A 24,088-nucleotide genomic window follows, 5' to 3' on the forward strand; every position below is an offset into this window, starting at 1 on the left:
GGGTCCTGATGGGGGAATGCGAACCCGATGGAGGGGACGGCGGGGGGGGGGGGGTAGGAGTCGGGGTGGAGTGGGAGGGGTGGGCTTCTGGAGGAGCCGGATGGGGAAAATCTGGAGCAGTGCCAGAAAGAGTCAGGGAGGATAGTGAGAGGGTTTTGAAATGAGGAAGCTAAGATGTATGCTATAAAACAGTTGTCTAAAGTGAAAAAACCAGCAAATAGCTGAGCCAGCATTTAAACTCAGGTCGGTACAAACTGAATTTCCTAGCTGTAAACACCCTAAGAGTGTGGGAGAAGGTCAATCTGGGATTTCTGCTTGGGACTTTGTTTTGTAGGGTTTTTTTGTTTTTGTTTTTGTTTTGAGAGAGAGAGAGCATGACAGCACGAGTGGGGGAGGGGCAAAGAGAGAATCCCAAGCAAGCTCCAGCGAAGAAAGAGCCCATCTCAGGGTTCGATCCCACGACCCTGGGTTCATGTCCTGAGCTGAAATCAAGAGTCAAACACTCAACTGACCACCCGGAGGGAGAGAGAGAATTCCAAGCAGACATCACTTTCAGTGTGGAGCCTTTGGTGGGGTTTGATCCCGCGACTGTGAGATCATAACCTGAGCTGAAATCAAGAGTTGGGTGCTCAACAAACTGAGCCACCCAGGAACCCCTAGATGTGAGCACTTTAAAGTGAGAATGAGAGAGTTATATACATCATGTGAATGTCTTTCTTTATGCTTTATGGCAACTTTGAATTTTCTTTTTCTTTTTCAAATCACAAGTATGTGGATATTCTCTTTTTTAAAATAATGTTATCAACGTATATATACAGCAACGTAGGGAAAACCTCCCCTACCTCCCATGGCTGCCTCTTCCAATCCCTAGGCACATGTGGATGTGCGTTTCCCCTCCTTTACAAAGCCACTCATGATCTACACTTTGAAATGTACCCAATAACTTTGCTAAATGCTAATATATATACATTTATGTATAAATGTCTTAAAATTGTGTACCAAACTATGAGAACAGAAGTGTTCTTAGGACCCAGCCCGGTAGAGTGGTTGAAATACAAAGGAGATGGAGCAAGCTCATGCAGAAAGATAGCGATATTCCAGGGAGTGTGGACACGCGGAAGCCAGAGACCGAGAGGAGTATTGTGACATGGAGGAAGCCATCACAGCATCCAGCACACCAAGGGTTCCAAATGCTGCTAAGACCGCTAAGAGGACCAAAAGATATTCGTAAGTAGAGACCGTTGGTGGCCTAAGACAGAGGTCTTTTGGTGCAATGATGGAGGCAAAATCCAGGTTCGAACATCAAGAGGAAGAAGAAGAAGGAAGCATAAATAAAACATTAGTACTTCTTGGGGTGGCTTGGTGGCTCAGCTGGTTGAGCATCCGACTCTTGATTTCTGAATCAGGTCATGATCCCATGGTCATGGGATCGAGCCCTGAGCCGGGCTCCACACTGAGCGTGGAGTCTGCTTAAGATTCTCTCCCTCTGCCTCTATCCCCCACTCACACACACACACACACACACACACTCTCTCTCTCTCTCTATATATATATATAAAATAAAAAAAAATTAAAATAGATCAGAGTAAGTGAGACATGTAATGTGTTACAATGCAGCTGTTGAGAACATGAGAACCAATATACCAGAGATAAAATGTGTGAACCGTAATGTTAAGTCACTGGGAAGTCGAGAGGGTCAGGAACCAAAGTACAGGTGGAGGGATTAGCCTTCAAAACTAGGAGGCATATTTTGTCTATGTGCGGTCACAAGAGGGAATGAGAACACAGTGAACTAGATGCCAAATGGCTGGTGTTTTTGAGAGTGCAAAAGTAACCTTGTTTCTTCCTGCTGACTTGTGTTTTCTCTGTGAAGAAGTCAGCACGCACATCTGCTGGGAGGAGGAAAGAGTTTGAAGGATGACATTTTGATGACTAGACCATTTGGGAAGGAACAGTTTTAGAGGGAGGACAGGCAAGTTGGGGAGAGATGTGTAGATGACTTGCCAGGCAGGGTGAGGATGGGGGGTGGGGAATGAAGTTGGGAGAAAGTAGAGGAGGCTGAAGACCTTGCATAATTTATATAAAGCCCGTGAGTCTCTCTGGAATGACCTGGGAGAAAAGATGTGCATGGCTCTGTGCACTTTGAGCATTAACGATCTGCTCCACACCATTCATTTCTGATTAGTTAGCTGACCAAGCTTCCTTCTCTGCTTATAAGTATCTACATTTGTATCTTCTCACCAAGCACGATTAGAAACCCTATGCAACATTTTGCACAAAGTGGGTGCTCCACAAATGTGGGGAAAGAGGACAGTCGTGTGCAAGGGTCGCTGTGAACATAGAAGCTCAGCGAGTGAAAGTATAGGAAGAGCTCGTTTCAAGACAGGGAAGTGCCTTCAAGGGAGTCCAGGCATGAGCCCTCCTAGGGCATCCCCTGCTATCTGCCCAGGTTGTCCAGTGAGGCAGGCAGGAGACGCCCAAGTGGATCGGCTAGGGAAGTGCTCTGGGAACACTGCATAATCTTACCGCACTGTGCTTGGAGGCATCAGACACGGCCCCGCTTGAGAGCGTGTAATTCTCAGGCTCGGCTTTGGCTTTCCTGACCCCTCTGAACCATTTCCCGTACTGCTCCCGGACCTGCAGGGGCGAAGCACGCTCTGGGTCAGCTCACTGGGCGGGGCGGGGACAGGAAGAGTCCTGGATGGGGGCCGGACCGTGGTACCTGCCGGCTGAGGAGGCAGTACACCAGGAAGATGAACGCTCCCTGCAGGCTGTTGATGATGGTGAAGAGGTAAGCCATGACGCGGGCAGCTGGCCCCACCTGCAGGACGCCCAGACACCACGTGCAGCCCAGGATGAGGAGCTGAGCCGTCGCTTTGAATGTCAGCATCCTGGGTAGGAGGAGAGACGAGGCTCGTGATGCACCGGGAGCAACAGCCCCCTCCCCTCCCCACCTGTTTTCAAGTCCACTCCACGGATGCTTCCTACTGAGTAGCGATCAACTTGGATCTTTATCGTCGATGATTCCATAAAAAGAAATGGTGTTTGGGTCAGGGACGGCAGTTTGACTAGGACTAGGGATGGTAGTGACACTCCAGAATGTGAGTTTCAAAAAGGTCACGATGTTTCAGGAAGACCCCTAATTTTGTTCAGCTGACATTGTCGAGAACATTCTGTGCCCCTGGCCCTAGGCTGGGGCTTGGGCATTCAGAACAACCAAGACAAGACTTCTGTTTCCACAGCCCTTAGAGTCTGGTGGCAAGACAAAAACAAATGATGACTTGTAACATTTGCGAAGTGAGGTACTTCTGCCCAGATCCCATCCAGGGCTGTTCCTGTCCCCACCTTCTCCATGACCTGACCCAGAATGTGCTTTGCCCAGAATAGAGGCCACTGATTCTGTGCAAAGTTGAGGAAAGGAAAGGACATTCCCAAACTCTTAGACGAAGTGACATGCGGTTGATGAACCTGCGTTCACGTGGGGCAAGAGAAGGGGAAGGCAGGGGGCCTAAAACGCATGAAGGCATGACCATGAAAGGGTACGCTGGGTTCTGGGAACTGTTATGTGATGTTTTGAGTGTGTTGTGAGGATAGAAATGTTCTCAGGACCTGCTATGTAAGGCTTGGAAGCAATCCCTGTGTATCAGGACAAAGTCCATTCTCTCTGGACATCAGATCCTTGGAGCTCTGAGGATAATGCTCTGGATGGGGGACATTCCTCTGACTCCTCCTCACCTGGTGTTCTGGAGGGTGGACACATCTCTGTTGAGGGAGGAGAGCTTGTTTTTCACTATCCAGAAGGTCATCAGAAAGAAGGCCAGATTAATCTGCAGAAGGCCCACAGGTGTATTAAATTCACTCCACATCTGGTAAGCATCCTCCTAGCTCATCTAACACCTAACCCGGCAGGTAAGAAGCTTTTGCCTTTTGTAGAAGTCCTAGAAGACTAGACCAACCACCCTGTAACTCAGGCATGTGTTTGTCCTGTAACTTTGGCGAGCACTTCGATGCAGTTCGCATGGAAACTCCCAATTTTAGCACTGAAAGTCCCAGGTCTCAGGAAACATGTTAGTCCTGTTGTTGCAATGGAAATTCCTGCATCCTTGGGGGGGGGGTCTCTCATCAGTCCTGGGCCAACTGGAATGATTGCTCCCGCTGCCTGTAACCCTCCTGGTACACCTGGTCTTTGAATGACCGTCACTTTGGCAGGCAGGATGCTCTGATGTCATGTGTTACTCACGGAGAAGATGGTGCAGACGGGGCCCAGGAAGGTCCATACAAATCCTTTGTCTGTGTGGAGCCAGCATCTAAGAGAGAGATGAGAAGTGATTCAAGAGGACATTGACCTTTGTGGATAAAGAATCACTAGAATGTGTAATATATAATGATTAAATACTTCATAATGAACATTTGAAATAATTAAATCTTAAGGACTTAAAAACAGTTGAAGGAACACGAAATTCCATCAGAGAGATGTCTTCGGAGTGGGCACTGACCTTTCCTCTGCCTATCATGTTCGGGGGAAATTAAATCGCTATTGGTTCTATGATGGCCACAGTTGTGCTGGAGAAGATAGGGGCAGTGGGAATTTGCTTACCTGGTGGGTGTTCCATAAAGGGAAGGTCTGGATGCAGCAGAAATGGCCACGATTAGAGCCGGGACTCCATAGCCCACAGGGAACATGAGTCTCTTCATGAACCTGCTCACACTGGTGTAGTTGACCACCGTCAGGTTGCGTGCCGTAAGGAAGAGGTGTAGACCGTCCAAGAGCATCCAGGTGAAGGAGGCCAGGTAGAGATAGTGTAAGGCCCCCGCGATGATGGCGCACAGCAGCTGGGGGAGGAGGAAGGAGTCACCAGGAGGGACTGTCAGGGAGGAGGGTGGCCCCAGGACCCCTCCCATACCTTCCAGCGGGGAGAACTCGTATATATATATATAGGGTCGAGTTGTTGAGAGAGGATTGTCTTCTGCTTCATCAGTCAACGTGAAATAGGCTATTTACCCCTCCAGCCTCCCTGTCACCCAACGATATTGTGTTAAGGTATCAGTGCAGCAGGGCTCCACGAACTGAGCATCCCGTGGCTCAGGGCAGGGGGTCCTCTGTGGCAGTGTCGGTACCTTGATCTTGGTCTGGTCGATGGCCGTGAGGAAGAGCAGGTGGGCCAGGAAGAGGCAGATGGAGAGCTGCAGGTGGAGCGAGGTGCTGGTGTTCTGGATGGCTTTGCACAGGAGGAAGGTGAGGGCTGCCAGTAGGAGGCACAGCAGAGAGAGGCCCAGCCCCACATAGGTGATCACAGCCAGCATGGGATCCTCCTGCTCAGACCCGTGAATGAGATCACAGTCACCTCTCTAAAAGCATAGACTATAATGGTAAAACTTAAACACACTGATAGTAATGTTGCAAAATGGAACTTTTGGAACTCTCATACACTCCTGTGTGAGAATGTAAAAGGTAACAACTACTTTGGAATGGAGTTTGGGAGTTTTTTATAAAGTTGAACATACATTAATGTTAAACACACACTTACCATAGGACTCAGCAACTCCATTTCTGGGTATTTACCAAGAGAAATGAAAACGAATGTCCATAAGACCAATGTTTATGCATTTTCATAACAGCTCTATTCATAATAGCCCAAACTGGAAGAAATGCAAATGCCCAATAATTGGAGAACAGTTTGTGGTATAAAACAATCTGTGGTAGAGTAATATGTTGGGATGCTATATAGCAATAAAAAGGAATGAATTATGTTTACACTCAGTAATATGAGAGAGTCTCATAGAATGTTGAGCCGAAGAGCCAGGAACAAAAGAGAACAATTCCATTCTACTGAATGGCTCTAGGACAGTCAAAATAAACTGTAGCAACAAAATGAGTTCTGTGGTTTCCTGGGGTTCGGGATGGGAGCACTGAAAGACTCCTGAGGGCTTTCTGAGGTTACGGAAAAGTCCTACCAGCTCAGTGACCTTTAGAGCATGGGTTTTTTACAACTGTTAAAACTTACAAAGTGTATGCTTATAATCGGATTTCTATTGCAAATATATTGTATTCCAATAACATCAGTTAAAAAAATGAGTTACTTGAGTGTGTGATTCTAGAAATAAAGCTTGTATAAACGCAGCTGTACCTATGTGATAGGATAACCCTCCTTCAAGACATCAAGCCTTTGAACCTACTAGGGTTGTATTTCGATGCTGAAATTTGTGTATCACTATGTTTATTAGTTTTACAGGTTGCTCTCCTGGAAATGATGCTTCAGTCCTACCCATCCCAGTGACCCGAGAGCACCTTCCTGAGTATTTGTACCAGGTCAGCTAGAAAATAATCATATTCTTGGGCTGGGAAAAATAACACAGACCACAAAAACACAGACAATTATCTGTTTCCCCCACTCCCCTCCCATCTCTCCCCATTGCTAAGGATTCATTACAAATTGTAGTACTTATCACGTTTTAAAGGTAATCCTTGTTTGAAAGAAAAAGTCAATTGTTCTGGTATTGAAAATGGTGGCCCAAAGGTTGCATGTGCACATGTGCTCACATGTACATGCACACACACACACACACACACACACACACACACACACACACACCTGTTCTTGGAAATAATTCAAATGCCACAAATGTAATAAAACCAAAACCACCATTTCCACTTTCTCTAAAACTAGGGAATAATTGGAAGAGAAGCTAAAATGAGAGAAGATTGACTAGAAGTATACATTGGAGGAAACCAGAATAATCTGTGTCATGATTACAATAGTGGGAATGATGTAGGCAGGAGTTTCCATCCACCAGTTGGTTTAAAGAAGTTTGGCTCTGGTTGTGGAGGAAAACAGGTTTTGTACATGGAAACCCTACTGCTGACATTTAATTTTGCTTAGATAAATTTTTATTTTTTTTAATGTTTATTTATTTCTGAGACAGAGAGAGACAGAGCATGAGTGGGGGAGGGGCAGAGAGAGAGGGAGACACAGAATCCGAAGCAGACTCCAGGCCCTGAGCTGTCAGCACAGAGCCCGATGCGGGGCTGGCACTCACGAACCGTGAGATCACGACCTGAGTCGAAGTTGGACGCTTAACCAACTGAGCCACCCAGGCACCCCTAGATAAATTTTTAAAAGTTACATAAAAATCACAAAACCCTGAACATGTTTTTACATAAATATCTTGGAAATAATTCCTCCAGGAAACACCATCTGCCTTAATCATAAGTGATTGAAAGGATCTATACAACATATCACAAAAAATAAAAAGGAACAAACACAAGATCTATACAAAATATCACAAAAAAATTAAATGGAACAAACACAAAATCTATACAAAATATCACAAAAAAGGAGAAAGAGAGTAAAAAATTTAAGTAAGGAATACTCACCAAATAATTGTTAACACGGGGCAGCTAAAAGTTGTGACATTATTTACTCTGAATCAAAGCATGTAAGGGAGCTCTTGCCTTTATAAGCAAGAAATGAAAGGAGAGATACAAGGCCTCAGAGAAGAGAGATCTTGTGGAGTTGTGCATTAGAAAAACACAATAAAGAAGTGGAAGAAAAAAAACCCCTGCAGTAATGAAGACAAAATTTGAAGAGCTCATATTAAGAATGGACCCTACTGAAGTACAGTTTAAGAGATAGAACAGGAATGAAAAAAATGGGCAAAATTAAATTAATATAAAGAAAGAGGCAAAAGGAAATCAGAAGAACAAGAAATACGAGAGCGAGGTAAATGAGAGCCACAACATGCAGAGTTGGTCTTCAATGAAGAAAACCAAATCAATGAAGAGAACAAATGTTGGAACGTATATTTCAAGGCGTATTTTCAAAAATGAAAGAAGAGTCAAATCTAAACACTTAAAAGAAACACTTTGAATGGTTGGGTGGGGTGATTAGCCAAGAATGACAGTATCGCTACCCAACTTTAAAATGTAAAGGAATCCATTGGGTGGCTACTGATACCTGGTGATATTATATGTGTGTATTAAATGTATGTATCTCAAAGTTAGAACTATTACTCTGACATAGCAATGCTATTGCAACTTTGCAGAAACTGAAGCTTGCAAAAAATGTTTGTCGTTGGAGATTTGCTAAAGTATGGAACATCCACAGAATGGAAAGCTGTGTAATTTAAAGATGAATGGTCAAGTTCTTTGTGTACTGATACAGAATCTCATAAGTATTTGAAATGGAAAAAATGCCTAAGAATGAATATGTAGGCAATGCCTGGAGTGAAAATAAAATTACACATTATATGCATTTGCTTGTTTATACATAAAATATCTCTAAAAGTACTCAGAAGAAACTGAGATTTCTTCTAAGAAGAACCCTGATCACTGGGGGCCATGGGTGGGAAAGAGACTTTTCAATGTTACTCCTTCAACCATGTGAATATTTTTCATCTCTTCAGAAATGTAACCATGAACACTTGTACACCACATTTTATTCTTTGCTGAAATGGTGGGAGGAAACACGCTGTTTTGAGGGTGCTGTCTGAATTGGTCTGGATTCCCATGAGGCCTGGCCATGTAGTTAAAAGAGTTCTCATTTTGATCTGCCTGCTGTCACCTGGGAGGATCTCAATTCCTGGTGCCACCACCTACCCCGCCTCCCCCACCCCAGAAGGAGTAACCCTGTCACCCGGCCAGGAAAGGACGATGGTTTGGTCCTCGATGCTGATCTTCCTGGGTCCCTTCTGACCTCTCCCATCACATCCTTTCCTTTCTGGTTGCCTGTAGTCTCTAGCATCCTTGTCTCCATGGCCTCTCTCAGGGATCTCACCTGCATGTGGCCGTGGGCCATGAGGACGGCAAAGCTGCTGAGGTGGGAGCACTGGCAGGTGGTGCTGGCATCTCCGGTGGCCGCCATCCTGCAGCCCGTGGTGGACCAATGACCACATCCATCCTGACTGTGCTCCCAGAAGACACAGAACACCTTCTGCGTTGGCCCGGGCGTCACCGACTGTAGGAAGAGAGCGTCGGTGGGAGCTGGAGACTCTTATCCAAAGCTGGTTTGCAAAGGGCTTTCCTGGGGGAAGGAGGCGCCCACGGGGGAGGCCCCCAGGACACAAAGGGTGATCTCGACAGTGAGGCTGAGCCCCGGACCCAGACCAGTTCCTTGCCCAGCCACAGCCCCATTCCACCAGGACTCACGCGGTGGGAGAAGATGAAGGTGACGGGGAAGCTGAGGTTCTGGGTGTCCTTGTTGCTCACAAAGGCAGAGACGACATCTGAGAGCAGGACAGGGAAGCCTCCTGCCAGGAAGTCCCTGTGTTCACGCAGAACTGTCTGCTGCTTAGAGTCCAGGACCAGGGGCGCCTCGGCCAGTAACTTGCCCATCCCTGGAGTGGAGACGAGGCCCACCACAGAAGGACCTGCAGAACAAGGCCAAGAATGACATGTCAGGGTCGCTGCCAGGGCCCCTTTCTCCTCAAATGGACTCTCCCCTGTAGCCCCGCCCACCCTACACTTTCCTTTAATCTTTAATTCTGTGTCACATCCTGGCTGTCTGGTCCCATCGCAAGGTCTCAGGGGACTTCCCTTCCCCACTGCAGTCATTACCCAAGTCATTGGATTCCTGTGCCACATCCCACTTCAGCTGCATCTTTGCCTGGCTCTGGCCCAAGGTGACATCCCCGATTCCTTGGTCCTGCACCGTCAGAGACAGTCCTGTAGTGGTGGCAATGGCACGAGGGATGGGAGAAGTCAGGCTACTGCTTGCAGTATTGGAATTAGATCTTTTTGGTATGCTGATAAACCACATGAATTTTAAGTATGAAATAAGAGTGATGTGGCTGGTTTAATACCGTTATTTGAGGATTTACAAAATGTTTATTCATTGAGAGAGAGAGAGAGAGAGAGAGAGAGAGAGAGAGAGCGCAGGGGAGGGGCAGAGGAGGAGGGCAGAGAATCCCAAGTAGGCTCCATGCTGTTAGCACAGAGCCCAACGTGGGGCTTGATCTCACAAGCCGAAAGATCACGACCTGAGCTGAAATCAGAGTCGGACTCTTAACAAGCCACCCAGGCATCCTTTGACTATTTTTAAAAGCTGAAAATCAGAATGTTTCCAAAGATTGCACTTTTTAAGAAAATTTTCTACTGAATTTGCATCATCTCAAGGAAAGGAAGAAACTGCTAACAGACAAGGCAAGGCTTTTGTTGCAATGACAATTCTAACTCTGTGGGTAGTAAGCTTAGGAATTCCCTGAGCTGGCACCCATGGGTTAACAAGGCAGGATGAAGTTGCCCAGTGTGGAGCTGATTAGCAAAAGAAAGGTGCCTTGTTCACGGTTTCATTGTCTCTTCCTGCACGTCCATCACGCTTGTAAGCCTTCTGATCCTAATAAAAATGGAGCAAGGACCCTTACTCGGTGCTCTTGTCTCCTCCCCGGACACTAGTCTCTCTCACATTTTAATCCTGCATCCGCTTTCTTGCTGGACAAGAGAGAACTCCAGACCCGGAGTCTACGACATAACTCTAAATCACAGATGCTCCAAATTTGAATATAAACAACACTGCTGTTAAATCTGATGTAGGTATTTGCCACTCGAAGTCTGACAAGGTCTGGTGTCCAGACTATATAAAGAGTTCTTACAACTCAATAATAAGACAAATAACCCAATTAAAATACCCAAAGATGAGCTCGAACCCCACTTGGAGCTCTAAGCTGACAATGCAGAGCCTGGGTGGGATTCTGTCTCTCTCCCTCTCTTTCTGCCCCTTGCTCACTCACACCCTCTCTCTCTAAACAAAAAGATTTTAAAAAATAAATAAAATTAAAAACCCAAAGAATGCAAAAATACTAATTCAAAGGGATACATGCACCATAACGTTTATAGCAGCATTGTCTACAGTAGCTGAAGTATGGAAAGAGTCCAAACATCTACCAACTGATGAATGGATAAAGAATAGGTGTCACAAACACACACACACACACACACACACACACACACACACACGAGAACATTAGTCAGCATAAAAAAAGAATGAAATCTTGCCATTTGCAACGAGGTAGATGGAGCTAGAGTGTACTATGCTAAGCAAAATAAGTCAGTCAGAGAAAGACAAATACCATACGGTTTCACTCATAGATGGAACTTAAGAAACAAAACAGATGTTCATAGGGGAAAAAAAGAGGCAAACCAAGAAACAGACCCTTAACTATAAAGAACAAACTGGTGGTTACCAGAGGGGAGGTGGGGGGGGGATGGGTGAAATAGGTGATGAGGGTTCAGGAAGCCACTTGTGATGAGCACCCGATATTGTATGGAAGTGTTGAATAACTAAATGGTACACCTGAAACTAATATTACACTGTATGTTAAATAACTGGAATTTAAATAAAAGCTTTAAAAAATGGGCAAAAGACTTGAATAGGCATTTCTCTAGAGAAGATATATAAAATGCCAGTAAGTACATGAAAATATCCTTAACACCATTAGTTATTAGGTAAGTGAAAATGAAAACCAGAATGAAATACCATTTCGCACCTGCTAGGATGGCTATAATATCACCTGCCCTCCCAAACAGCAAGTGTTTGCAACGATGTGGAGAAATTAGAATGCTTATCCATTGCTGGAGGGAAAGTAAATGGTCCAGCCACTTTGGAAAGCAGCCTGGAAATTTCTCAAAATATTAAACGTAGAGTTACTAGATGACCCAGCAAAGCCACCGTCAGATATCTACCCCAAAGAAAGGAAAACATACGTTCGCACGATTTGTCTGTGAGTGTTAATTCATAATAGCCTCAAAGCAGAAACAACCTAAATGTCCATCAACTGATAGAAAGATAAATAAAATGTACATAACCTTATCAAGGCATACCATTTGTCAATCAAAAGGAATGAGATACTGATATAAGCTACAACATGGCTGAACTTCAAGACGTACGCTGAGTGAAAGAATCCAATAACGTAAGGTCATAGATTGTATGATTCCATTTATATGAAATGTCCAGAATAGGCGATCCATAGACACAGAAAGCAGGTTGGTGGCTGCCAGGGGCTGGGGGTTGTGGGGAATGCGGAGTGACCGCTCATGCATATGGGGTTTCTTTTTGGCGTGATGAAAATGTCTAAGATTATTTCAAGGTAATGGTCGCACACCCTTGTGAATATGCCCAAACCATTGAATTATACACTTCAAATAGGTGAATTTATGTTGGGTAAATTACATCTCAGTAACACTGTTGAAAAACACCTGAATGAGGTAAGTCTTCCTGGTAATTGCCATCTACATATGGTGAAATTAGTCTGGAAATGCTTTCTTTGAGTCCCAGATAAAACCATGAATAAAATGATTGCAATTCTTTCCAAATGCATGCAAAAGGAGTCCACAAAGATGGAAAGATATTAAACAATGACCAGGCTATTTGAGAATGCAGGAATCAGAATCAAATATTTGTGGCCAGCTTTTAATTCTCTTTGCCATCTCCTGGGTAGTATGGATGCTGAAAAATCTGGGAAAAACTGCATAGAAATAAGCATGCGTTTTAACAATGAAACCGTTGGTACAATGTTATTTAAGGTTATACTTAAAATTAGATCAGATAATATTATGTAATTTTCAACTTTTCAAGATTAATTGCGTTTTCTTCATTTCCAGGTAGTGTTGAGTTTATTTTTGAATACCTTATTTTTATGAACCTCATTGTTGCAATTTTCTGTGGTAATTATATAAACGATGTAATGATAGACTTACTGATATTTGTATATGCTTCTTTTTACTTATCCTTTAAAAAAAATCTGAAACTTTTTTGCTTAAAACAAATAAAAGACTGAGTTCCACAGGAGTTTATTTTATGATAGGAGAATATTTTCTGAATTATTTTAAATAAAATCCTGAGATGTGAGTGTGGCCACTTGGCTCCAGTGGGACAGTCTCTAGGAAGAGGGGAGAGTGAGAAGGTGAACAGAGGGAGCAGGAGCCTGAAGCATACTCAGATACTTACCTGTGCCTGCAGGAGCATGCGCGGTCAGTGGCCCTTTGGGCAGCAACTTGCTCAACACTCTCAGGACATCCTCCAGGCCAACGAGCAGGTGAGTGGCCACACAGTGCTGCTCTGAGGGGGCCAAGGTCTCCAGGTCCCCTGGGGTCTCCAGCAGCTCATCTACTTCCTGCATGAGGTCCTGGGGGATGGGACAAAGAGCCAGTGGGCAATGGATCAAATGGGTTGCATGAAGACCTGGCCATTCAGCCCAAGAGAACGGACCCTAGACATTGGGTATTTGGAGGGTAACAATGGCACTGAATTGGATTCCTTGGATGGTCCTTGTTGCTTAGATCTCAGCCACTTAGAGGTCAACCTGGGTCAGAAAGGCCAAGGATGACATAAGCCCAAAGCCCAGAACCAGCCAATAGGGAAATAAATTAGTGCACCTGGGTGTCTTTAAAAGTGCTTCTAGATAGCCTTCTCTCCACCATGGGTGAGGGACCAGTTGCAGTGTCAACTACATAGGAGCTTGTCTACATCCCTACCAAAGTGACCCAGGTCTCTATGGGATTCCCACACCTGGCCTCTTTCCTGGTTCTGACTTTACCTGGATGGTGTTCTTGGCCAAAGCTGGCTTGAAGTCTTGGGATAACTGCTGGACCTTGTCAAAGAAGTGGGAGAGACTCTGGGGAAAGGGGACATGGAGGCAGGTCAGAGAGCCTGAAGTGGGAGTTTGGGGAGAGGGTGGACACAAGATGGTTGCTGAAGATCTTTCTGCTTCTAGTCTTCTGCTGAGGCTCCACTCACCTGGCTGTTGACTCCAGAAGGTGATGTCCATGAGGGGAAGGGGACTTCTGCAGGGAAAAGAGGCAGAAGCACCACTAATGTGTGTGTGTGTGTGTGTGTGTGTATGTGTGTGTGCGCACCTGCATATACATGTGGAATGCATGTATGTGCATGGTTTCTGTTTTGTGAAGGCATGTGTTCACACGGATGTTCATGTGCAAGAGTGTGTGCACACACACATGCACATGCATCCGTGTGCATCTGTGTGTATGCATGTGTGTGTGTTGGACTATATACCTTCACAGATGGTGAAGTTCAGACCATGTAGAGGCCTGGATCTGGCCACCCAGTCATGGTGACAGTAGCATCTGTAGCTGCCCTTCACATTGATGCAGTGGGTGGTGTTGTGGCATTGGTGTTTTCCGGAGCTGCATTCGTCCACATCTAGAGACACAAAAGAGAAGGATCAGTCCCCTATCCAGGCCTTGCTCAGGCCTCTCCTATACTCAGTAAGTCCAGCCTTACTACCTTCCATCATCTTTTTCAAGGTCAGGCATCGAAGATTCCATCATAACTTCAATGGACGGATACCATCTGGTGATAGCACTCTCTACTCAACCACCACCTCGGACAGAGCAGGCGTTGGCAAAGCATGGCCCACAGCCAAATCCGGCTGTTGCCTATTTCTGTAAAGGATTTTTTTAAGTGGCTAAGATAAAAAATCAAAGGAAGAGCTGTCTTTTTTGACCCATGAAAATTATATGAAATTAAAATTTTAGTATCCATACATAAAATTTTATTGGAATGTAGCCACTCCTATTCATTTATGTGTTGTCTGTCTGCTTTCACACTATAATGGCAGAGTTGAGTAGTTGTGATAGGGACCTTGTGGCCCAAAAAACTCAAGATATTTATGATGTGGCCCTTCGCATAAGGAGTTGGCTGGCCTCTACATTCAAGCAAGGTTGCCAAGATGAGAACTTTGTGTGTATATGTGTGATATTCAGATCAGAGCTGCTTGTGGATGGTGAGTGTAGTAGATAGAATAATGGCCCCTTCAATGACATCCAAGTCCTTATTCCTGGAGCCTATGATTATGTTATCTTTCATCCAAAAGAAAATTTTGAACTTGGTGATTAAGTCTCTTGTTGGGGGATTATCCTGATGATATGGGTGCAGTTAATATAATCACAAAGATTCTTATAAAAGGGAGGGAGAAGGTCAGAGAGGAGAGGAGATGATACATATGATGTTGACTTTGAAGAGGGGAAAAAGGAGCCTTGAACCAAGGAATGAAGGCATTTTCCAGAAGCCAGAAAAGGCAAGGAAACAGATTCTCCCCTAGAGCTTCTAGAAGGAACCACTTAAAACTTCTAACCTTCAACACAGTAAGAGAATATATTATACTGTTTTAAACTACTAAGTTTGTTATATTAGTAATAAGAAATTAATACAGTGATTCACCCAGGAGCCTGGGAATCGCTTCCAGCCAAGTCATGTTGGTATCTGCCCTTCGCGTTGCTGCAGGAGTCTGATGGGTAATCGGGAGGTATGCATAGTCAGCTCAAAAAGCCCCTAACCCCACTGGCTAATGCCACCCCTCACTTTTCTGTGGCGCCAGCTCTACCCTTCAGGGCTCTGGGCGTACACACACTTCAGCATTGCCTGTAGCCTGTTGGGTGGGTGGTAGACCTATTCTAAATGCCATACCCAGAAGGAACTTGCTTTGGCCCCAGAATATCTCAGGCATCCCTGCTATCTCCCCACCCAAGGGAAGTTCCTTCTCAGAGCAGTTTGTGGTTGAAAAATGAGGAAGGCATGTGATTGTGGTCACAGCATTGAGTAAATGTGACTGTCCTCAAATCCACTTGGCTGTAAACTTATCTTTCCGTCTTTTCTAATTAGGAGAGAAATTTGATCCTCTTTTGTTAACTTAGAAACCAGGAGAGTGGAGCTAGGACAGTACTTGATACAGCTTTTTCTGTTTGTACCCTAGACAGTGGGGTAGGAGATGCTTCTCTCAATTTAAGGTCAGAGATTTTTCTTTTTTTTTAAATTTTTTTTTTAACGTTTATTTTTGAGACAGAGAGAGACAGAGCATGAACGGGGGAAGGGCAGAGAGAGAGGGAGACACAGAATTGGAAGCAGGCTCCAGGCTCTGAGCCATCAGCCCAGAGCCCGATGCGGGGCTCGAACTCACGGAACGTGAGATCGTGACCCGAGCCGAAGTCGGACGCTTAACTGACTGAGCCACCCAGGCGCCCCAAGATTTTTCTACTTTAGGGATGGTGAGTAGCTTACAAACAGCATCATGCTCCCAGTAAGGTTGAGGTTTAAAAGTGATCCCATTTCATGTAAAAAATTTTTAATTATATATTTTTTTTTGAGAAAGAATGAGAAACAGAGAGAGATCACCTATGAGAATGAGTGAGTGGGGGAGGAGCAGAGAAAGACAGAATTTTAAGCAGGTTCCATGCCCAGCACAGAGCCTGATGCGGGGCTTGATCTCACTATTGTGAGATTGTGACCTGAGCCTAAATCAAGATCTGGACACTTAACTTTACCCAGGCGACCTGAAAGTTGAACCATTTCAGAGCAAATACATTGCTGTCACATTTTAATATGAAATGATTTGAATCATTGAATATTAAATTCAACGTTGAATTTAGTTTACTTTTCTCTTTGTGGATACTAAACATCCCTTGTCTCTTAGTCATTTCTGATACTTTCAAACATGGGTCAAACAACTGTGTAAATACAAAATGGCTAGTATGAAAATTAATAATGGATTGAAAAGTCCTCAGTTAATATAAGTCCATGAAGCTTTTCTTAAAAGTGTATTTTACACAGTTTTATAAGATAAACAACTTAATATTCAGGTTTAAAGAAAAAGTTAAAAAAAAACTCAATCTCTTCAAGGGTAGATAAGGAAACCAAGACCAGAGATTGTAAAAACTTAGCCAAAATCAAGGCCAAGCGACAAGACCAAGGTGTGGCCACAGCTCATACCTTGTGTGATGATGAACTCTTTCCAGTTTTTCACTTACGTGTTATTTCCAGAACGCCTTCTATGTGCTAGGCACTGGGGTACAGTGGTGAGAAACACATTGTTTTCCCAAGACGTGGATGCTTTGCCAAGAGTGACTGTTGACTTATATTGTATTTGTATGTTGATCTGTCTGCTTACTGGAGTAAAAACTCCAGGAGACACAGCCTGTGCTTTATTTAGTGTTGGAGTAACAGTGCCTGGCATAGAGCTCAGAGCAATGGTAGGCAATCAAATCACACCGATGATAAAATTATTGTCTAAATACTACCACAAAGTAGTATTTACTTTTTGGACTACTGCTTGAAAAGTTTTAAGATGAAAATATATGTATGGAAACATGCTTGAAATTAAGAAAAAGGAAGATAGGGGACAAACAAAGCCATTGGCATACTATAAGTACCATCCCGTGGCATATTTTTCTATTTAAAACAACTTGGGAAGAATTCTAGTTTATCAAGAGATATCTCATTTAGCTCTATTTTTAATCATTCCAATTGGAAACAACCCAAATGGGTGAATGGATAAACCAATTCTATACAATAGAATATTACTTAGCAATAAAAAGGAATGAACTAGTCATCATAATTAACATTGGAACTCTGAAGAAATATCTATATCTGAGCTCCATGCCAGGAGTGGTTCAGAGCATCTCAGGTAGGGAGGGATCCCAGGCATCTCTATTTAAAAAAAAAATTTTTTTTAATGTTTATTTTTGACACACAGAGAGACAGAGCATGAGTGGGGGAGGGGAAGAGAGAGAGAGGGTGACACAGAATCCGAAGCAGGCTCCAGGCTCTGAGCTGTCAGCACCGAGCCCGACGCGGGGCTTGAACTCACAGACTGCGATATCATGACCTGAGCCCAAGTCGGATGCTCAACCGACTGAGCCACCCAGGCGCCCCGGAATCTCTATTTTTTAAAATACAGGGTGATTCTAACAGAAAGCCAGAAATGAAAGTTACTATATGCATCCCTCTAAAACAATGATCTGTGGAGGTGCCTGGGTGTCTCAGTCGGTTAAGCGTCCAACTTCAGCTCAGGTAATAATCTCGCAGTTCATGAGTTTGAGCCCCACATCGGGCTCTGGGCTGACAGCTCAGAGTCTGGAGCCTGCTTCAGATTCTGTGTCTCCCTCTGTCTCTGCCCTACCCCCACTTGCGCTCCGTCTTTCAAAAATGAATAAATGTTAAAAAAATTAAAAAGTAATAAAACAACGATCTGTGGACTAACCTGTGACATGTGAATCTAGAAGTAACTTTACGCAGTTGTATTATTAGCCAAACTCAAGACCTGGATAAATAGATCCAGATAAAAGAAAACAGTCATTGTAAATGCAAAATAACTGTAGCCAATTTTCTTTCTGGAAAATAGGCGTATCAAAAGCGGGGGGAAAAGGAATGAGCTATCAATACACAAAACAATATGGATAAACCTCCAAAAACATTACACTGAGTAGACGAAATCTGACTTACAAGGCTACATATTGTATTACTGCATTTATATGACATTTTCAAAAGACAGTGGTGCAGGTGGAAAAAATATCTGTATATGAGGGGTTGCCAGGGCAGGTGGCGTAGTGCCTATAAAGAAACAGGATGAAGGAATGTTTTGGAATAATGTAATTAATTGTTTTGGTTCCTGAATGTAGTGGTGGTAACCCAGATCTGTACTTACATTAAAATTCATAGAACTGTTCATCAAAAAGAAAAACAAGTTGATAAAAAAGGGCTCTGAAGCTTATTATTGTATGGCTATCCTGTAATATGTGAAACTCTTCTCCATTAATGGAAGTCATCCGTTTCCAAGCCTTAACTATTGTATACAATGTTGCAATAAAGAATTTTCTAGATATACCTTCACAGGGCATTGTAAGTCTGGACAAGTACAAGAAATGGGAGGAAGGAGCCCATGAGAGACCCAAGAGTGCTCTCTTCTGGACTCTCAGACCTATGGAATAATTGACAGGATGAGGTTGGTCGTGGGCATGGGGGAAATGTGTGACACAGAAGCCACTTACCTTGACAAGTGTTCTCTTTCTCGCTTTGGAATTTGGTGCCTCCTGAAAGGAGCTCATGCCCAGGGGCACACTCACAGTAGTAACTCCCCTCCACGTTGTGACAATGTGCAAGGCTTCCACAAGACATGTATAAAGGTGGGCCACACTCGTTGATATCTGGAACACAAGTGAGAACTTCTAACAATGTCCAAAACTCTGGTAGGATAGGTAGCAACCAGATTCAGATGATTTGACCCCTTGCATTTTCTTTCTGAACCAAATAACGTGTTTATGGGAGAAAACTGGGAAATCAGAAAACTCCAATGACATTTAAATATCCCACCACCGAGACTGCAACAGTTTTTTAAAAATGGAGAACAGTATAATAAATCCACATGTACCTGTCACCCACCATTACTGATTATGAAAAGAACACTATTACATTTTCATCAATTTCCTGTGGACTCAGAACACAGCTTTTGGAATATACAAATTCTTCTGGGGTCTTAGAATATTTTATGCCTACTTTTCCACATCAAAACAAGAAATAATTTTAATGCCTATAGATGTTCTATAGTAGGGATATTTCACATTTTATCCAACTCTTGACCAACTGGACAGATATCAGAATGCAACAGTTTGAACCATGGGCCCAGCTTCTTCCTCTTCCTTTGGACAAATGGTTTCACCTCTCAAGGCTCAGTTTCCTCATTTATAAAATGGTGCCAACATTGACTTTCTCAAGGGGCTGATTTGAACTTCTTCAGGGACGGCGTTTCTTTGAGAGATTTGTGGAATTCAAATTAACCCTATCTGAATTCCAGCTCTATGACCATCTGTGTGAGTGTGAACAAAGCACCTCTCAAAGTCTCAGCTTCCTTATCTACAAATCGGAAGAGATAACAGTATCCATTCATCTGGTTATTATGTAGTTCAAATTAATTTTAATTTCGGAAATAGTGCTTTACAAATGGCAAATGGCCATCTGGCTTGAGGTTGCATGTGGATATTTTTGGATGGAGGAACTGAGATTATGGCTTACAGGGAGTTCCCGGCAAGTTAGCTCTAGGGTTTGTGGAACATTCAGAATCTCTGTTGGCTGCATGGTCCTTCCTGACCTCCCCCTTCAACAGGCTGCCTCTGTCTTTGACCAATTAACAGCCAACAACAACCACAACAGCAAATGTATTGGCTTCTTCTCAAGCGCGATGCACTGTTCTAAGTGTTTGACATGTGTTAATTTATCATTTACGTATTTTTTTCTTGAGGTGACATTCACATACCAAAACCAACTGTTTTAAAGTGAACAATTCACTGGCATGTATTGCATTCACAATGTTGTGCAATCACTCCCTCTCTCTAGTTCCAGAACATTTTTATGACACCAAAAGAAAACGCCTTTAGGTAAAGGGGATTAATAGTACAGTTCTCATGATGAGCACTGAATAATGATATATAGACTTGTTGAATCACTAACTTGTACACCTGAAACTAATATCACACTGTTAACTATGATGGGATTAAAATAAAAAAATTAAAAGTAAAGAACTCCCTTTCCCATTTAAGTGGTCCCTTCCCATTCTTCCCGCCCCCAGCACCTGACAACCACCAATTTGCTTTCTGTCTCTATGGATTCCATTTATATGTTGATTTAAAACACGTAACTAAATGGGTTGATATTATCATTGTCCCTGATTTACAGAGAAGGAAATTGAGGCCCTGGGACATAAAACAATTTGCTTGGTCTTGCACAGCTGATCAGTAAAAAATCTGGAACTCAGATAGTCCAGCTCCAAATCCTCAGCTCTTAACACTATCCTCCTTGACCATGAGGCCTGATTGCCTGTCTCTTGGCTTCTCTCTCCTGCCCTGGACAATGAAATCAAGTGCTGCTTCAAGGGCTGAGGAGTCTGTGATGACTCCTCTAAGGACCCCCTCTGTGATGACCCCCTCTACGATCTCTCAGTCTCTTTACCTGTACAGACCTCCGAGGAGGTGCTAAAGATGACCTTTCCAGAGAGTGAAGTGAATCCAGGATCACAGCGGCAGGAGCTGGCATTGGTACAGTGGGCATTCCGTGGGCACCGAGCACAGGGAGCTGTGGGGGAATGGACATATGGGTTTGCAGGCTCTCAGAAGATGCCGACTCCCAGTGGGGCATAAGGAGATGGAGGGAGGAGAAGAAAGCAATGCTTGTGTTCATACAAGGAATTGTCCTTGGTAATGGACTGGAAGTCTGGGGGAGAAGCAGGGTCAACTTCTCAAAGCCTAAGAAGAGCACTCCCGAGAAAAAGCCCTTGCTAGTGCAACGTCCTTTCCCTCAGCTTCAGGTAATGGGTAGAGTCTGTTTGAGCACACTCACCTCCATTCTTGTGGGCAATAGCTCCCAATGGTATTAGCAGGACACAGAGCCCTAGAACACAGAAAGAAGGTAAATATGGCTGAGGAATGAAATCCAAACCTCCCACACAAATAGGTGCTACAACCTGGTTAAGGTGACTCTCCCCTATTGCCCCATGGCTTCTAAAGCATCCCAGTGTTTCCTTCTGGACAGGTTCCTAGACTTTCCCACAGGACCTAGGGGGTGCATGTTTTCCCTTTTATCTTCCAGAAGGCTCCTGAGGACTTGATAGCAGTAAATTTTTAGTATAGGAATCAAAATCTACACAAATGGAAAGTAACAGGCACACATATTAGAACATCAATTCCCATCAATTTTACGAGATACATCTTATGAGGAAAATTTCAGATCTGCCTGTCTTCATTCAGATACTAATATCTGTTCTTTATAGTCAGGATGTTTCTTCTTTTGAAGTGGTTTGAATCCATTTTCACTTCCAGGCTGGCCTGAGACTGCACCACTGTTCTTGGAGTTGATTGCAACTAAATTTGAATGAGTTCTGCCACTCTTTGGCTCTGTGGCTTTGTGCAGCTTGGTCTAGATTAAAAAATTCTTTTTTCAGTTTAATAGAAAACTCTAAGTAGAAGAATAGTCAACTCAACCCGTGAGGTTCAATCATCCTGCTCCAATCATCATCAACTTATGGTTACTTTTATTTCGTCCACACCTCTACTCAGCCCCTGCCCCCACTGGATAACTTGGAGGCAAATTTCAGGCACCATATTATTTCACAGGATTTATTCTAAAAACAAAACCACTTGCAGGTAATAATAACAAAAATATGTAGATCATAAATTGAGAAATACCCAAATAAGTCCCACATTTTCCCCTAGCTGCAAATTCAAACCACTTCCTTCTTTGAAAGATTAATAGAATTAAAAAGTGTCCTTTTTTGGGGTTATTATCTTCCAAGAGAATAATGCAAGAGCAAGCTATGAATCAAGCAAAAGACAAAGAAGTTTTTCCAAAGGTATAGAGAACACTAAAATGGTCTTAAGATTCTCACAATTCTACCTACCTGAATGAAATGCAAAGTATCTTCCCTTCATGGTACAGCAACATGAAGCCTGAGCAGTGGGGGAATTCAATCTTGAGCTGTGGGCCAATAATATTTCCTGTTGAAGCAAAAGTATGCCCTAGAAGAACTGACTAGCTAGAAACAGCTAGCCTGAATGCTTTCTTCCCTTTCCCCCACCAATTTAAACTTATCAGATCTCCCTCTTCTCCTTTTTATTTTTTGCCTAGCATTAGTACTCTTTGGATGGCCAGCCACCTTGCTGATTCTTCTTCATTTCTAATGATGAAAGAGCGAGTGATGGTGAATCTAATTAAAGGGTCTTTCCAAAAGAGTAAATCTGTGGGTCCCCGGCCAATGATGCAGTTCACCATTGTTGAATAAGACTACTGCCTAGCTAACATTCACCGACTGCCTTCTACATCCTGGGATTTGAGCCGTATACGTTACTCTTTTTCATTCTTGCTTTTCCCCATTGTCTTCAGTCCAGTGATGCTGTTTAAACAAGAATGTGTTGAGGCGGGAAGGCTGCAGAATTGATAGCTGCTAGTTTTATATAAGGCACATACACCCCTTAAAATTTTTGTAAGATGGAAATAGTTATTCTTACCAGGGTGTTGGGAGGATTCAATGAGAACAAACAGGTAAAGCACGTGACACATTATATGGTCTACTGGAAATACCTAACAAACAACGTTCTTCCTATCCTCCTTTGTGAAAGGCAGCTAATAATGCAAATATTAGTTATATCCATTATTTCACCAACAGGATGTTATCTTTATTAATTTTTTTAATTTTATTTTTTATTTTTTAAAATTTACATCCAAATTAGCATATAGCGAAACAATGATTTCAGTAGATTCCGTAATGTCCCTTCCCCGTTTAGCCCCTCCCCCTTCCCACAACCCCTCCCGTCACCCCCCGTTTGTTCTCCATATTTATGAGACTCTTCTGTTTTGTTCCCCTTTCTGTTTTTATATTCTTTTTGTTTCCCTTCCCTTATGTTCATCTGTTTTGTCTCTTAAAGTCCTCATAGGAGTGAAGTCATAGGATTTTTGTCTTTCTCTGACCGACTCATTTCACTTAGCATAATGCCCTCCAGTTCCATCCACGTAGTTGCAAATGGCAAGATTTCGTTCTTTTTCACTGCCAAGTGATCCTCCATTGTATATATATACCACATCTTCTTTATCCATTCATCCATCGAGGGACATTTGGGCTCCTTCCATACTTTGGCTATGGTTGATAGTGCTCCTATAAACACGGGGGTGCATGTGTCCCTTTGAAACAGCACACCCATATCCCATGGATAAATGCCTAGTAGTGCGATTGCTGGGCCATAGGGTAGTTCTATTTTTAGTTTTTTGAAGAACCTCCCTACTGTTTTCCAGAGTGGCTGCACCAACTTGCGTTGCCACCAACAATGCAAAAGAGATCCTCTTTCTCCGCATCCTCGCCAACATCTGTTGTTGTCGGAGCTGTTAATGTTAGCCATTCTGACAGGTGTGAAGTGGTATCTCATTGCGGTTTTGATTTGTATTTCCCTGATGGTGAGTGATGTTGAGCATTTTTTCATGTGTCGGTTGGCCATCTGGATGTCTTCCTTGGAGAAGTGTCTATTCATGTCTTTTGCCCATTTCTTCACTGGATTATTTGTTTTTTGGGTGTTGAATTTGATAAGTTCTTTATAGATTTTGGATACTAACCCTTTATCTGATATGTCATTTGCAAATATCTTCTCCCATTCTGTTGGTTGCCTTTTAGTTTTGCTGATTGTTTCCTTCACTGTGCAGAAGTTTTTCATTTTGATGAGGTCCCAGTAGTTCATTTTTGCTTTTGTTTCCCTTGCCTCTGGAGACCCGTTGAGTAAGAAGTTGCTGTGGCTGAGGTCAAAGAGGTTTTTGCCTGCTTTCTCCTC

General features: G+C 43.4%; 1 protein-coding gene across 1 annotated transcript in view; it reads right to left on the reverse strand.

The window, feature by feature from the left end:
* Window positions 1-22,306, reverse strand: part of LOC102971103 (adhesion G protein-coupled receptor E2-like) — a 22,871-nt gene extending 565 nt beyond the window's left edge. The window contains exons 1-17 of the mRNA XM_042978419.1: window positions 22,174-22,306; window positions 21,117-21,167; window positions 20,730-20,852; window positions 18,776-18,931; window positions 14,007-14,153; window positions 13,731-13,777; window positions 13,531-13,608; window positions 12,942-13,119; window positions 9,554-9,661; window positions 9,146-9,366; window positions 8,775-8,954; window positions 5,119-5,313; window positions 4,598-4,833; window positions 4,241-4,307; window positions 3,736-3,827; window positions 2,723-2,891; window positions 2,527-2,637 (exon numbers count right to left, since the gene is read on the reverse strand). Of these exons, the coding sequence (XP_042834353.1) occupies window positions 2,527-2,637; window positions 2,723-2,891; window positions 3,736-3,827; window positions 4,241-4,307; window positions 4,598-4,833; window positions 5,119-5,313; window positions 8,775-8,954; window positions 9,146-9,366; window positions 9,554-9,661; window positions 12,942-13,119; window positions 13,531-13,608; window positions 13,731-13,777; window positions 14,007-14,153; window positions 18,776-18,931; window positions 20,730-20,852; window positions 21,117-21,167; window positions 22,174-22,204 (2,190 nt within the window). The 5' untranslated portion in view covers window positions 22,205-22,306. The remainder of the gene's footprint in view (window positions 1-2,526; window positions 2,638-2,722; window positions 2,892-3,735; window positions 3,828-4,240; window positions 4,308-4,597; window positions 4,834-5,118; window positions 5,314-8,774; window positions 8,955-9,145; window positions 9,367-9,553; window positions 9,662-12,941; window positions 13,120-13,530; window positions 13,609-13,730; window positions 13,778-14,006; window positions 14,154-18,775; window positions 18,932-20,729; window positions 20,853-21,116; window positions 21,168-22,173) is intronic.
* Window positions 22,307-24,088: the final 1,782 nt, after the last annotated feature.

Source organism: Panthera tigris, chromosome A2, assembly GCF_018350195.1.
Source record: "Panthera tigris isolate Pti1 chromosome A2, P.tigris_Pti1_mat1.1, whole genome shotgun sequence".
Classification (NCBI taxonomy): domain Eukaryota; kingdom Metazoa; phylum Chordata; class Mammalia; order Carnivora; family Felidae; genus Panthera; species Panthera tigris.